The sequence below is a fragment of the Anas acuta genome, chromosome 4, assembly GCF_963932015.1.
Source record: "Anas acuta chromosome 4, bAnaAcu1.1, whole genome shotgun sequence".
Classification (NCBI taxonomy): domain Eukaryota; kingdom Metazoa; phylum Chordata; class Aves; order Anseriformes; family Anatidae; genus Anas; species Anas acuta.
In genome coordinates, this window is record NC_088982.1 from 56,189,353 (window position 1) to 56,202,601 (window position 13,249).

At 40.3% G+C, this 13,249-nt stretch overlaps 2 protein-coding genes across 3 annotated transcripts in view; one reads left to right on the forward strand and one right to left on the reverse strand.

Moving 5' to 3' along the window:
* CASP3 (caspase 3) lies at positions 1 to 12,647 on the reverse strand. Of its 2 annotated transcripts, none has more exons than XM_068681347.1 (7): positions 12,494 to 12,647; positions 7,233 to 7,325; positions 5,729 to 5,853; positions 5,089 to 5,217; positions 3,032 to 3,207; positions 2,463 to 2,580; positions 1 to 1,551 (listed from the first exon to the last, which is right to left on the reverse strand). In XM_068681347.1, the coding sequence occupies exons 2-7, from the start codon at positions 7,304 to 7,306 to the stop codon at positions 1,325 to 1,327; spliced, it is 849 nt and encodes a 282-aa protein (XP_068537448.1). In that variant the 5' UTR covers positions 7,307 to 7,325; positions 12,494 to 12,647; the 3' UTR covers positions 1 to 1,324. The 2 variants fall into 2 exon arrangements, with proteins under 2 accessions (XP_068537448.1, XP_068537449.1); XM_068681348.1 differs by lacking the exon at positions 12,494 to 12,647 and adding an exon at positions 10,397 to 10,593.
* PRIMPOL (primase and DNA directed polymerase) overlaps positions 12,562 to 13,249 on the forward strand; it is a 16,874-nt gene continuing 16,186 nt past the window's right edge. The window contains exon 1 of the mRNA XM_068681343.1: positions 12,562 to 12,639. The gene's annotated coding sequence lies outside the window, so the exon portion shown is untranslated. The remainder of the gene's footprint in view (positions 12,640 to 13,249) is intronic.

The following is a 13,249-nucleotide window of genomic DNA, read 5'->3' on the forward strand; positions in this document are numbered from 1 at the left end:
TTTTGAGAAAAACAGATGTAATTCAAAGTTAAAAATAATTTGCAAAAATTATCAGATCCTAAACAAATAATACATATAGAAAAACATTATACAATTGAGATAACAATATTTAATTTAAGTTAAAAAATCCAAATGCCTCTGGAATCAACCAATTTGCTAACATTGTTTATGCTGCACAATTTCAAGTTTCAAGTTTTGTTTTGTAAGCACCCTATAGTCATTTACCATTGTCTTCCTTTATTCATCATAAGACTGCCACAAGCTGAAACATCACCAAAAACTTTTTTTTTTTTTACAATTTACTAAAAGTCTATTCCACAAAATTCAGTCAAAATCAAGAGATTTCAATTTACTATTTGTTAACGTACTTCAGCTAAAGTCTTACAAAAGACATGAATAATTAACCCAATTGATAAAAGACAAAGGAAATTTCTCCAGTACCATGTATCTTGGTTTTCATAAAGATTATATGTGGTATGTGCGCAGCAGAAAGCAGACCTACACTAATTTATGCCCCAAAAGAGGAAATCAGACTACTCAGAATGCAGACTTCCTTTTGCACTGAATCTCATGGCCTCAAATATGACCAAATTGCATTAGGCATCCTTTCCTAGGGAGATAAAAATTTTTGGAAGACTGGTCCCTTAGTCACTCTGCTTCAAGGCCAGAAATACAAGATTTATTTTGAAACAGATACTGTGTTGATAAAGTTACTTTACCTGGTACTTCATACTACAAAGCATTAGAAAATAATCAGGTCAAAGTTGAATTTATTCTACATATGCTTTCTAATTGTATGTAAAAAATGAAATGACCAATTTCCACACTTTGTTTCTTAAGTTATAAAATATGTTCAGGCTAGTTTATAACCTAGACTTCAAAAAACATGAGTTTTTAAAAATGAAATGTGTGATGACACCATATTACCATGATCAGCAAACATACCGCATTCAGAATCTTCTTATTGGCAAAGATATGGAACCAAACTATATTTACAAGAACCGTTTCTTTTCTCTGCTCCTTCTGCAAATGAAACGTAGCACCAAGTAGGTCTCATTAAGTGATTTGACCTTTTTTTCTGTCTCTTCTTCCTGATTATTCCAGATTATCAGATCACTATTTTCAAACTTGCCTGTGCTTCAACTACTCAGTTTTGCATATCCATACTATGGTTTACTATATTGGACATACCTAATTTTAAGATAGTTCATTATTCCACACACAGTAGTGAACAGTAATTCAGATTTAAAAGTGGTATTCCATATTAAAAGTGTATAAATTACAGATAAAAACGTGAACTGAGAAATTGCAAGGTGCAATTCTTCTAGCAACGGAAGTAAAATTCTTTGGTGAGCATAGAGACAATGCATGGAATCTGTTTCTTGGCATTAAAATCTGGCCGATTGGAGTAGGATTCGTATTCTGACACTCTGCGATTTACACGTGTTAAAATCTGCATGAGTTCAAGTTTCCTTGCATGTTCCTTCAGCACCCTACACAGAGACTGAATAAACCAGGAGCCTTCAGCTGCATTCCGCCAGGAGTAATAGCCTGTGGAAGACAGAGAGACCAAAATGATCAGATGTAGCAGCCTCTGACATAGGACAGGATAGCAATTATCCGAACAATGTAATGTAACCAATAGCAGTTAAGGTTTTAAAATAATTAGATAAAAAACACAAACCACTAATAAACTATCAGATTTAATAGTCTCTTCAAATTTCAACCCAAAAGATTTTTCTAACTGTCTCATTCTTTTCTAATCTAAGAAAATGTTAAGTAGGTGGAAAATCAAAACTACCTTCTGCTCCAACAGCCTTGGCCATTAACCATTTATTATTTTATCATGCTATACGCATATATGAAAGAAAGACATAGGACAGACAGAGCCAAGATGCAAAATGGATTTCAGTGACACTATCTTCAGGTCTACATGCATGAATTGAAGACTGGAGCTTATTTCTGGTAACTCATCATGTAATGGGCATACTAAGGGCTCCGTCACCACTGCTATGCTTACGGTGAAAGTAGAGCCAACAGACAGATAATATGCTGCTGTTTATCACCACTTCTGTATATACATCTTTAGATGTCCAACAGCTCTTTTCTTTCAGAATTAATAATACCATTTGTTTCCTGCTGTTAACTTATTTGCATAACTCAGATTAACTAAATTTACAGCAAATGAACGTTTGAGGGTTTGCCAATGAGAAAGATGTATAATCAGATTATTTTTTGTAGGAACTGAAAGTAACAACTACCTCAAAAAGAAATTAAATCAAGGAGAAGAAAAGATAAAAGGAAGAAAATTTGAATTTTCCAATTTGTATTTTCAAACAAATGAAATAATCAGATACCGAATGGACAAAACTGTAAATTGCCATGCTCAGTACAATATATCAATACAAGCTGATATATGGATACAGTTTCAGAAATAAGGATTTTCTTTGCAAGTTTCTCACCTGGAGCAGTAGAATATGCATATAGGAAGTCTGCTTCTACAGGTATTTTCTGACACATCATTTCATCTGGTCCACTGTCTGCCTCAACACCAGAATCTAGTTCTGTCCCTCTACAAGCCTATTTGTTGGAAAGAAGAATGGAAAATAAAATATAAATGAGAAAAAGGCAGTGATAACAATGATCAGAACAATGATTTTTTTTTCCAGCTTTGAAGAGTATTAGACTAACCAGATTCAGAAGAAAAGAAACAAGCATTTATTTAAATTAATTGCAGTTTGGTTAAAATAGATATTCATTCAAAAGCACATTCAGAAACTCACTAAAATATTTGCTAGCATTGAAAAAGATTTTGCATTACCTTAATTCATAAGAATTTCAGCTATAACAAATGCTGCCTATCTCAGAGGGCAGACTGCATCAATACCAAACCTGAAGAGAATCTTATTCTGCAAATAATTCCATTTAAAGCAACTTTAGGAATAATTAACTTTTTTGTACTTGTAACTAATGGGAATTTTTTTTCCAAGTGTTCTTGTGATTCAAAGATCATTGTTCAGTTTTACATCACCTGAATGAAGAAGAGTTTGGGTTTTCCTGCTAAACTTCTGCACTTGTCACCCCTGAAAAGACTTGTTACTGCTTTCAGTTCAAGGGGGCCATCTGTACCATAGATGAGTCCTTCGTCACCATGGCTTAGCAATACACAAACAAAACTGCTTCGTTTACTGTGATCTTCTTCAGAAACTTGGAAGAAAAGAGAAATATCATAACTTAACTGCATTTACCCAAAAGCTTTGAACATTTGGTATTTCCTATATGACAGAACTCATTAAATTAAGAACAACTATTCCTACACGTAGAAACCTCAAACCAGTTTCACTTCTGAACAAAAGGAGCCAGCCTACTTTACTTCAGAAGTTTGAACACAGAAGTCCCTAAATTAAAGGTCTGCCCTACCCACTGTAAAACATGGGCACAAAACTAAGCCATGAACACTGTGAGGAGACAATAGTGTCTTAAAGTCCAGATGGTACACCTCACTCATACAGTAATAGTATATGGGATCAGACTGATTGGGAAGTTAAGAGTTTTGGAAAAGGATAGGGAAGCCTTGTCTCTCTTTCCAGTCTGGGACACTTCAATGGCTTGGATTACATGGGAACTGAACATAGCATGAAAGTTATGGCTGCTGGGGGACCTACGCACTAAAATTATACGCTCCTCTCTGTTCTTGCCCTCTAGTAGCAAAGTCTAGCAACATTATTCAGGCCTCTGAGTTCTGTACCTGAAGACCTTTAAGCTTGCTATAGAGCATTTATAGATTTCTTTTTTCATCTTGTGGTATGTACAGTACATAGAACAGATGTTCTATGATGTATTTTGTTGCCTGAATTTGATGACCAAGACAATTATTTTAAATATATGAAAAGATACAAAAAAAAAGTTTAAAAGAAAGGATCCAAAAGGATTTTTTTTAGTGGGAACCTCAAGTAAATTTAAGAGTTTGTAGATGAAAAATGTCCCCAAAACTGAAATGTTCTGTTCTAGAGCTTACCACAATACTGAATTTCTACTTCGGAAAATATGAACTATTTTTTATTTTTCCTCACGTGAAACACACACTTAGGTATTTCTATAATCTAAAGACAAGAACTGCATCTAGAAAAGTCAGAAAAGGCTAGTTTGGGGCAATCAGGCTGTAGTATTTATTGTACGTTTGGAGGCCTTATACCACAGGTAAGACAGAAGCCTGGAATCAGAGATGACGACTTTCCACTTTCAGCTACTGTCAACACACAGGCGTCAAATTAACCATACCTGGAAGCCTTCTTTGGCACTAAAGGGCCTATGTCTATGTTAACAAATATGCAAATTTAAAAATGGGGATTACTGCAGACTAATTGGCTGTTAGGAATAATCCCTGGAACACTTTCACTGCTGAACTGTGACCAGGAACAGCCCAGAAGAGTGCAAACAGGCACGAGCCACAGTTGTGCCAGAGAACCTTCTGACAGTTAACTAGAGTAGACTGCATTCCAGGGCTATGGAGCACCATTTAATTTGGTGGCCTAGATATAGCCAGCTCCAAACAAAACAGGATTAACACAAATAGCACAAGGTTCTTGCCTGAGATAAAGATGTTTTGATTCACAACTCAAACAAAACATGAGTTACTTCTCTTTTAGAGTAATTCAGTCCACACACCATCAGTTTTGGCCCCTTGATCATAACATACCTCCTGGGTCACACCACTAAGCATATAGCACAGAACCCTTCTACCCAATTCTACCCAAAAAAACAGGACTCTTTCCAACTCACAGAATTTCAGTGATCCAAAGGTCAGAAAATATATCAGCCTGCATTTAAGTTGCAGCATGTTTTTCCATCCCTCTTTAGAAGACGAGAAAGGGAGACAAGACTGAGACAGTCATGGCACAAAAGATGGAGAAACAACAAAGATGAAAAAACATAAAAACAACGACGTACACATTATCTTTAGCAATAAATCATGGGGAGATGTGAAATATCATGTAAAAGAACGATAAGAGAAGATATTTGAAGGCTATAGGTGTTTTTGAAAACAGCGGTGGATTTAACATGCATTCATATCGTATGATAACTTACCATTTTTCAAAACTTTAATAATGTCCCTGCATGAAAGATCATTGCTAAGCTTGGTTTTATATCCCAGCTTCATGAAAACTTCTCTGACGCTTGCAGCATCTACATCCGTACCCGAACGAGATGACAGTCCTATACATAAAAGACACGTGTTATTTTGATATGATATAGATAAAATGCTCTAAGACAGACAAATTATTTTCTCTTATACCTGCAGTCTAGAATAACATTCCATTATTCCAGATTCACTCTAATAGAAAAACAGTGCATTGTCACACAGTGTATTGTCACACATGCACACCCCACCCCTCTCTGTATCTGTTTTGCAGATTTATCTATCACTTATTTTTATATCCACCTATTTATATGAAGACTGAGAAAAAGATTTACATAACAGAAGTCATGACTAAAAGGCAAGACAGACTTCCATCGCCACCTGTTTTTTCTCTCCATTAAAGCTATACCCTAACATGTTCTCCCTGTGCATATTTAGATGAGTACATTGAAATGAATCACGCCCATTCAAACCATTTAATTTTAGAATGCAGTCAAAACTGGACTGCATATTTAATTCTGAAGAATAATACATACCATCACTTTATCTGAAATATGGAAAAAATAAATGAAAAATTGGAAGTATTACCGGTATCTTTGTGGAAGTTCTTATTGTTTATTATAACACATTCTCCCATCTCTGGATAATCCATTCTGTAGCTGTAGTCTGGCAGAATTCCTGAGTCCATAGACTTGCTAGCAGGTAGATTCATTCTGTACACAAATCAGACAACCTTTAAGTGTTACTTTCTGTTCTCTCTTCACTAATTTCTAATATATATAAGTAAAGAAATTATTATTTTAGCAAAAACAGCAAAACTGGTAAGACTTGCTTTTTGATAGAAGTTATGTCTGCGAAATCAGTGAATAGATCTGATATAAGACAAATGAAGACTGTACGTGCCCAGAGGTTGAAATAACCAATAAAACTGCTTTGTATAGCTGTGCTCCCAAATAAATAATATTTCAAGCTCTGTAAAATCTACACACACAAAAATAAACAAGAAAAGAGTCATCTGTATTTCTAGTAATCCTCTGTGCAACTTATAACAAGCTTAAAATTCAAAGAATCAAGGAAGCATTGTAACTACAGTGATAATGCCTTTGCACAGGAGAACACATAACAGTGACTTAAGGAAACCAATGATCATACCAAGAAATCTTTTTAAACTATTGCTTTTAAGCAGCTAGGTATCTGGAAGCAAGATAAATTTAAGACTGTAAGTCTAGAACTGAATTCCAAGCAAGAGCCATATTACCACTGAATTTTCACAGGTAAATATTCAAAAGCTAGAAAATTACGAAGACTCTACATGTAGTTGTAATTTTATCTCAATGTGCACTCTAGCTACCACTTGTGTCTCTGGAGCTGTTTTCAATCGTACTCAGTCAACACATACTGAAGTCAGTATGCCTTTCCTCATTTAAACACATGGGTAAGGGGTTATAAGACTGAGGCCTATTGTCATACTGTATTTTACAATTAAAGTGTTTGTAATACTCTTAAATCAACTTTTCACTAAAACAATAAAAAGAATGACTTAACAAACAAATCAACTTCCCAGACAGGCTGTAATTTGATCATACTGCTACACCAATGTAATGACTGTCACCAGGAAGCACAGGACTTCTTTTCTTCCTTTCCACTGCTGTAAATTCCCCTTGCAATATTGCTTCTGCACACATAGATCTACAGCAGTTCAGTTTAAGCAACTGCACTGGCTGCTGCAAGTTCAGGTGAGCACTAGAAGGAGTCCAAGAAAAGCTGTGAACATCCAGCACAGGGTGAGACAGAATTCTCTTTTCAAGAACAGCTAACTGCTTGGTAATACTGCTAAGCCAAATCTAACCGCACCTTAAGCGTTTTGTTTTTTAGTTCCTTGTACATACATACATCCTGTTTTGTCAGAAATGGTAATTTTCAGTGTCAGTACAACAGTTTTCATATTTTTTTATTTATTTTTTTAAATGATTATAGTTTAAAAGTAAAGCTGTCAATTATGGTAATAGCATTTCTTCTGCAGTTCTCATCTTCAGTTGCAGCACAAGATTCCTCAACACACATAGTGACTTAAAACAAAAACCTCACTTACCCTTTGGTACCAGGGAAAGATTTTGCATCTGCTAGGTCTTCCCCCAAGAGTAGTCCATCTTTTACGTCTGTCATTCTGGCTCTCAATTATCAACTTGAAAACATAAGAAAACAGAAACATTAACTCCAGATTGCCTAATTTTTGTTAGGTTTCTTTAAAGCTTTGCACAGAGTGATGGTTTTTTTTAGCATTATGGAGAAAACAGGAATATTATGAAGGGAATATTCACACAGAATAACTTTATGCTATAGACAAAGAAATGGAAAGACATCTTAAAAACATGCGTAAGCATCCCTAAATGTCTTAGTAGCATTTTAATACTATGAATATTATATCATATTTGGATCATTCCTTCTCAGTAAGATGGAGAAATTAAAAACCAAGCAATACAAGTTACTTGATGTGTACAAAACCACACCATATTAGGTTTTGGGTCATAGTATTTTGAGAAATCAATCATTTCTCTGCAATCTGTTTGCACATAAATATTACTGCATCCCATATTACTGCATCCCATCCTAATTGGTGTAAACGAAGGTAATTGCAACATAAATAATGTAAAAACCTAACAATATAACTGTAAATAGTTGGTGGAATGACTTCTGCACTGTGGACTGCTGTTGACTTTTGATCAGTATGTAGGGCAAAAAAGGATGAATGATACCAAGGCAGGAATCAATATAAAAGCACTACGCCTGCCTCCCAGTTACTCTGTGTATATTCACGAAACACACTACAGCACAGTCCCAGAATGGTTTGGGTTGGACAGGACGTTTGAGATCACCCAGTTCCAACCCCCCTGCCATGGGCAGGGACACCTCCCACCAGCCCAGCCTGCCCACAGCCCCATCCAGCCCGGCCTTGAGCACCTCCAGGGATGGGGCACCCACAGCTTCTCTGGGCAGCCTGTGCCAGGGCCTCACCACCCTCTGAGAGAAGAATTTCCTCCTGAAATCTAATCTAAATCTCCCCTCTTTTAGTTTAAAGCCATCACCATGTTATCTTTAACTCAGGATGCAGAAAAAGGATGAAGCTTCATAAAGCTAAACCACCAGATCAGACAGAATAATAAATGCTTAGAAGTGAAATAAATGCTCAGACACAAGACAAGGCACTCCAAGGTACAAATTTTAAAGAAATTTGCTGAACAGACAGATTTTCGGTAAATAGGGATGTACATGTAACCAGACCCAGCAGTAAAGCTTGTAGGTCAGACACGATGGAGATTCCTATTGAGGACTTGGGTTCTCAAGTGAGACTTACAGCTACAATTGCCTCCTTACACTATCACATTACTGTGTTATCTTTTTATTTACACTCTAATGTACCATAAATATCCCTGGGCCCACATGTTTTCTGTAGAGCAATTACTCATCAGAAGCACTAACTTGGGTACATACAACCTTCTCTTTCCTGGTTTCTTAGAGGCATTTACCTACATTTTTAGTGGCTTCAGAAGATCTTCGAGGTTATTCTGAATACTATTGCTCTGTATCTTGGAGCGCTGATGTAAGTCAGAAATTTTGTTCACCAAATTATTCCAGACTCGAGAACCGTATCGTATAACAATACACAGGTCGTCTGACAACCAAGTTACAGAAGCATCACTTAAACTGGTTATTTCAGAAATAAAGTTTCCAAAATACATTTTCAGTTTATAACTTCGAAATGTACTTTAAATACAATATCAGTGGGTGGAAAGTAGGTCTGCAATGCTGATGTTGCCTGCCTAGCACTACGATCTGGGTTCACTCGGCCTAACTACAAAACTTGATCTCTTAGAAGTTCCCTCTGGAAAAAGAGGGAGCACTCCCACAGGGAAATTCAACTACCTGAGCCCTGTGGCACCACAGTGATCCAGCCCTCAGCCTGACCATTAGGCAAGGAGCACTAGTGTTGACAGGAAACAAGTCTTGAGCAACAACCTGTGCCTCCACAGTCAGATGTTGCTGAAAAGCAGAGCTTCTGATCCCCAGGCATGGGCAGGAAAGGCTTTCATTGACAAGGATGCTACAAGTCCCCCTGGCCCAGCAGAGACCAGATTCCACGAGTTTCTGTGCCTCTTTCACCCTGTCCCTACCACAGTCATCCTTGTCTTCAGTTCCCTGCTTTCTTCAGCTCTCTGAGTCTTCTGAGCAACCCAGCCCCTCCACACTGGGAGAGACAGGGAAAAACCCAACTTGTTTGCTTGCGTGTTTTCTGCCTGCCAACAGTAACGAAGACACACACCACACAGAAAGGCACAATATCACACAGCGAGCCCATTATCTAAACCAGCCAGCAGGCGTAGTGAGAGCCGTGCTGATAGCCTCAGTGACACAGTGCTCACACAGTGCCCAGCTTCCGCTGAAGCCCAGCTATTCATGCAGCTCTGGCATCACGAAGAGCTGTGTTTAAGTATCTGGATCACTGGTGTAAGCCAGCAAATACATGACTACCTGAGCTGTGGTCACACCCTGTCTATCACATAAACCAACATGGGCTTCCAGCGACTCCCTACAGAAAGACTTGGCTAAAGAATAGGGAAAGCTAAAAACTCTCCGCCCTACAGAGAGTGCAGAAGCATTAGGGAGGGTAAGCAGGTTGTCAGGCTGCTCTGGGTTCACGTCAGATGGGTTCCAACCAAACTGTTGCATCCCAGTAGGGACTGGTTTTGGTACTCAGTGGGTATAACACTGCTGAACAGCAGCAGGCTTGCTGTCTGCTTTTATAACATGAACGTTAACTCACGTTGCAAACAGTACGAAACAAAGATCTTCAACATTTAAGTGTCCTTAAATCAACACTTATCTCCTTGACTCTTTTGTAACCCTAATTTAAAATTGCTCTCCCTGATCCAGTGCCAAGGAAACAATGAAGCTTGCAGAAGTGGCTAGCAGAAACTACAATTATGGTGAATTACAGTAATTTGCTTTTGAGGCATGTAAGATGCATTTTGCAGCATGATACCATAGAAGTATTTCTAACTAAAAGCAATTGCTCATTATCTACAGCTTCAGTTGTTTAATGAAGCATGAAAGCCTACTGCATTCTGCTGCATCTTGAGAGGAGCTTGTCCGAGCATCTTTACAGAAGCCGGACAGATAATGAAGAAAACCTGAATATAACACAGTAGGCATTTAAAATACGTATGCTTCATCTTCAAAATAGAGTCTGCAACTCACCTTTAATGTCCACGGACTTCTGAGCACACCAAGCTGCCTGCACTTCTTCAAAGAACAAAAGGCATCCACCAAGAGGGACCTGATTTGCCTGATTTGTTGCTAGGCACAAAACGCCTGCTTTCAGGCTCCAGTCAGGGTGACAGCAACGCTCTCTGGAGGATGATGCTGACTCTAACAGACTACTAAGAATTGCCTCATCTCAGCTGAGGTAATGCAGTGATATCATTCTGTCAAGCAGAATTCACATTTCCCTGCAGAGAATGAGCTCATGGTGTTTAGGAACGGGGAAAAAATCAGGACAGGGCTTTATGGATTTAATTGAAAATGGTTATTCTGTTCCTTGATATTCTTTCCTCTGAAAGCTTAGGTAGGAAAAGCTTTCACCTGTCAGGAAACTTAAAAATAGAAATAATAATAATAATAATAATAATAAAAACAAGTAGCAAAAACAAGCAATAGCTTTTCTTTAATCTAGTAGAGTATGTAATGCAAGTATTAGGAAGCCTACGTTAATGGTCTATTTTTCAGTATTTGAAAAAAAATATATATATATAAAAATGAAACAAACAAACCCTATGAGACAGATACAGGATGTGAAGTTGATCCTACGATGATGTTTAGAGGCACTAAGCAGTTAAAGAAAACCACAGTGCTTGACAGAGGTCCAGCACTATGCTCAGCAAGCTATGAGGAATGAACCACAGTCTCCCTGTATAACAACAAAAGCAAAAACTGTATTTTGCCCTATATAAGTAGTTGTTCCAGTGCTTTTATTTTGTTAGGAAGATGATAAAACAATGCGTTTACTGCAGTCTGGCCTGGACTGACTTACTCTACCTGGATCTAATGAAATTAAATTCACTTTATCATATATCACACCACTGCCATATGAGAACTATCAAGTTTCTCTTTAGAGCACTCTGTCTGAATTTTGAACCCTACGAGACAAGTTAACAATACAGTGGTGAAAATACCAAAGCTTCTCAGACAAGAAAGGGAGCAAATAACTGAGCTGTCTCTAGTTACTGATACTGTCCTGAAATCTGCAAGCCAGGCTGGACAAGACAACACATGTTCACTTCACGTCAGCTGCCACAAAGCACCGCTCACCCAAAACAGAAACCAGAATCATAAAACATGCCCTCGAAGGTTACAAAGGGGCACGGTTTCCCTCCTCACGTGACTGCAATATTCTGGCTACGTGACTGACACGGGATGAAAGCAGATATTTTGTGCACACAGAACGCTGTGATGCTAATGCAGATACGCAAAACCAGTTATACATTGCAGAATGTACAATTATTGATAATTAGATGCTTAATGATGGAAGGAAGACATAGTGGACCGTACAAAAAGCTACACAGATGTGAAATACAGCGTTATATTTCCTGTGTGGCGTTACAGCACCACCAGAAGCTGCTGCCCCCGATGGGAGCGTGCCAGCTTTGTGAGCCCTCCGCAGTTACTTCTCCTCTGGATGTGGCCGCTGGAAAGGGCTCGCCCTGGGCCAGCACTCTAATCTTCCAGAGCCAAGCCAAATTTAATTTATCATCGTTAGCCTGCAAAATGAGTAAGACCTGAATGTATTTGGGGAGTTGACGGAAGCCTCCCTAACTCACCCGTCCACACCTATCAATCCATCACCACGGCGAGAGATAACGCTGCGGAGCCTGACAGGGCTGTTGGGGGTACACATGTTATATTTCAACATGACACTACCGGCCAGGAGGGATAACCAGAGAACAGCAACCACGGCGTGCTTTGGGCTGGGAGGGACCTTAAAGCCCAGCCAGTCCCACCCCCCTGCCATGGGCAGGGACACCTCCCGCCAGCCCAGGCTGCCCACAGCCCCATCCAGCCTGGCCTTGAGCACCTCCAGGGATGGGGCACCCACAGCTTCTCCGAGGCCGGGAGCACCTTGGGCAGGGCTCCCCATTGCCCCGCCGCGGCTCCCCGGGCCGTGCCGCCCCCAGCGCCTCCCGCAGCGGGGCCGCCGCTGCCCCTCAGGCGCCATGGCCGCCCCCCAGCCCCAGCGCCCTGCCCGGGGCAGGCTCCCCGCCCGCCCAGCCCCTGCAGCCCCCGGGCCCCGCACCTCACCTCGGCCCCGCCGCTGCTGCTTTGTCCGGCCTCGGCCTCCTGCCCTCCTCCTGCCCTCCCTCCTTTCTTCCCTCCCTCAGCGCCTCGCTGGCTCCGCCCGGGGAAGGGCGGGCAGGAGGGCGGGCGGCGCGGTGCTGGCTGAGGCGGTGAGTGCTGAGGGGAGGACGGGGGGCGCCCTGAGGGGGTCCCCGCACGGGTGGGAGGTGGGCGGCCAGGCGCTGAGCAGTGCCTGGAGAGCTGGCCCCGGCTGCTGCTGGGTGTGAATTGCGATCGGGCTGCAATTGAAAGCAGTCTGGGCCTCAAAAGGGGCCTCCTATATAGCTCGGCTTCAACATTAACCCATCAATTGGGTCAGGTAGCCCATGGGGCCGTCTCCTGTTCTTGCTAAACCACAGCACCTACCTGCGTGGCTGACAATCCACTCTGCAGATACCCACAGGAAGATACGAACAGTGCTCACCAGTCCAGTGACTTCCCTTTTATCCTGGTATTTGGTGGATTCCTCAGAGCATTGTACCACTTGCCCCAGAGTTTCAGAGGGTGAAAGATAGACCCCAGTAAAATCACTAGGGTGCTCTTGGTCTCTGGCACCGATGCTGACAAGCTGGATGGAGCAAAACTGATTTAGGAGTCCCAGCTGGGATGCCAAAAGCATTACCTGTAGGTTCGTGCTTGGTGTGCCTAGCCAATAGCACACAGAGTCAGAATCCCCACAAAGGTATTACAATTAAGTCATTAATTATAATTCTGCAGAAT

Excerpts from the sequence above, each read along its gene's own strand:
- CASP3 (XM_068681347.1), bottom strand. The coding sequence starts at position 7,306 with ATGACAGACGTAAAAGATGGACTACTCTTGGGGGAAGACCTAGCAGAT. Across the intron at positions 3,208-5,088 it reads TATTAAAGTTTTGAAAAATG|TTTCTGAAGAAGATCACAGT; the intron begins GTAAGTTATCAT and ends TTTTCTTCCAAG. Across the intron at positions 1,552-2,462 it reads TGCATATTCTACTGCTCCAG|GCTATTACTCCTGGCGGAAT; the intron begins GTGAGAAACTTG and ends TGTCTTCCACAG.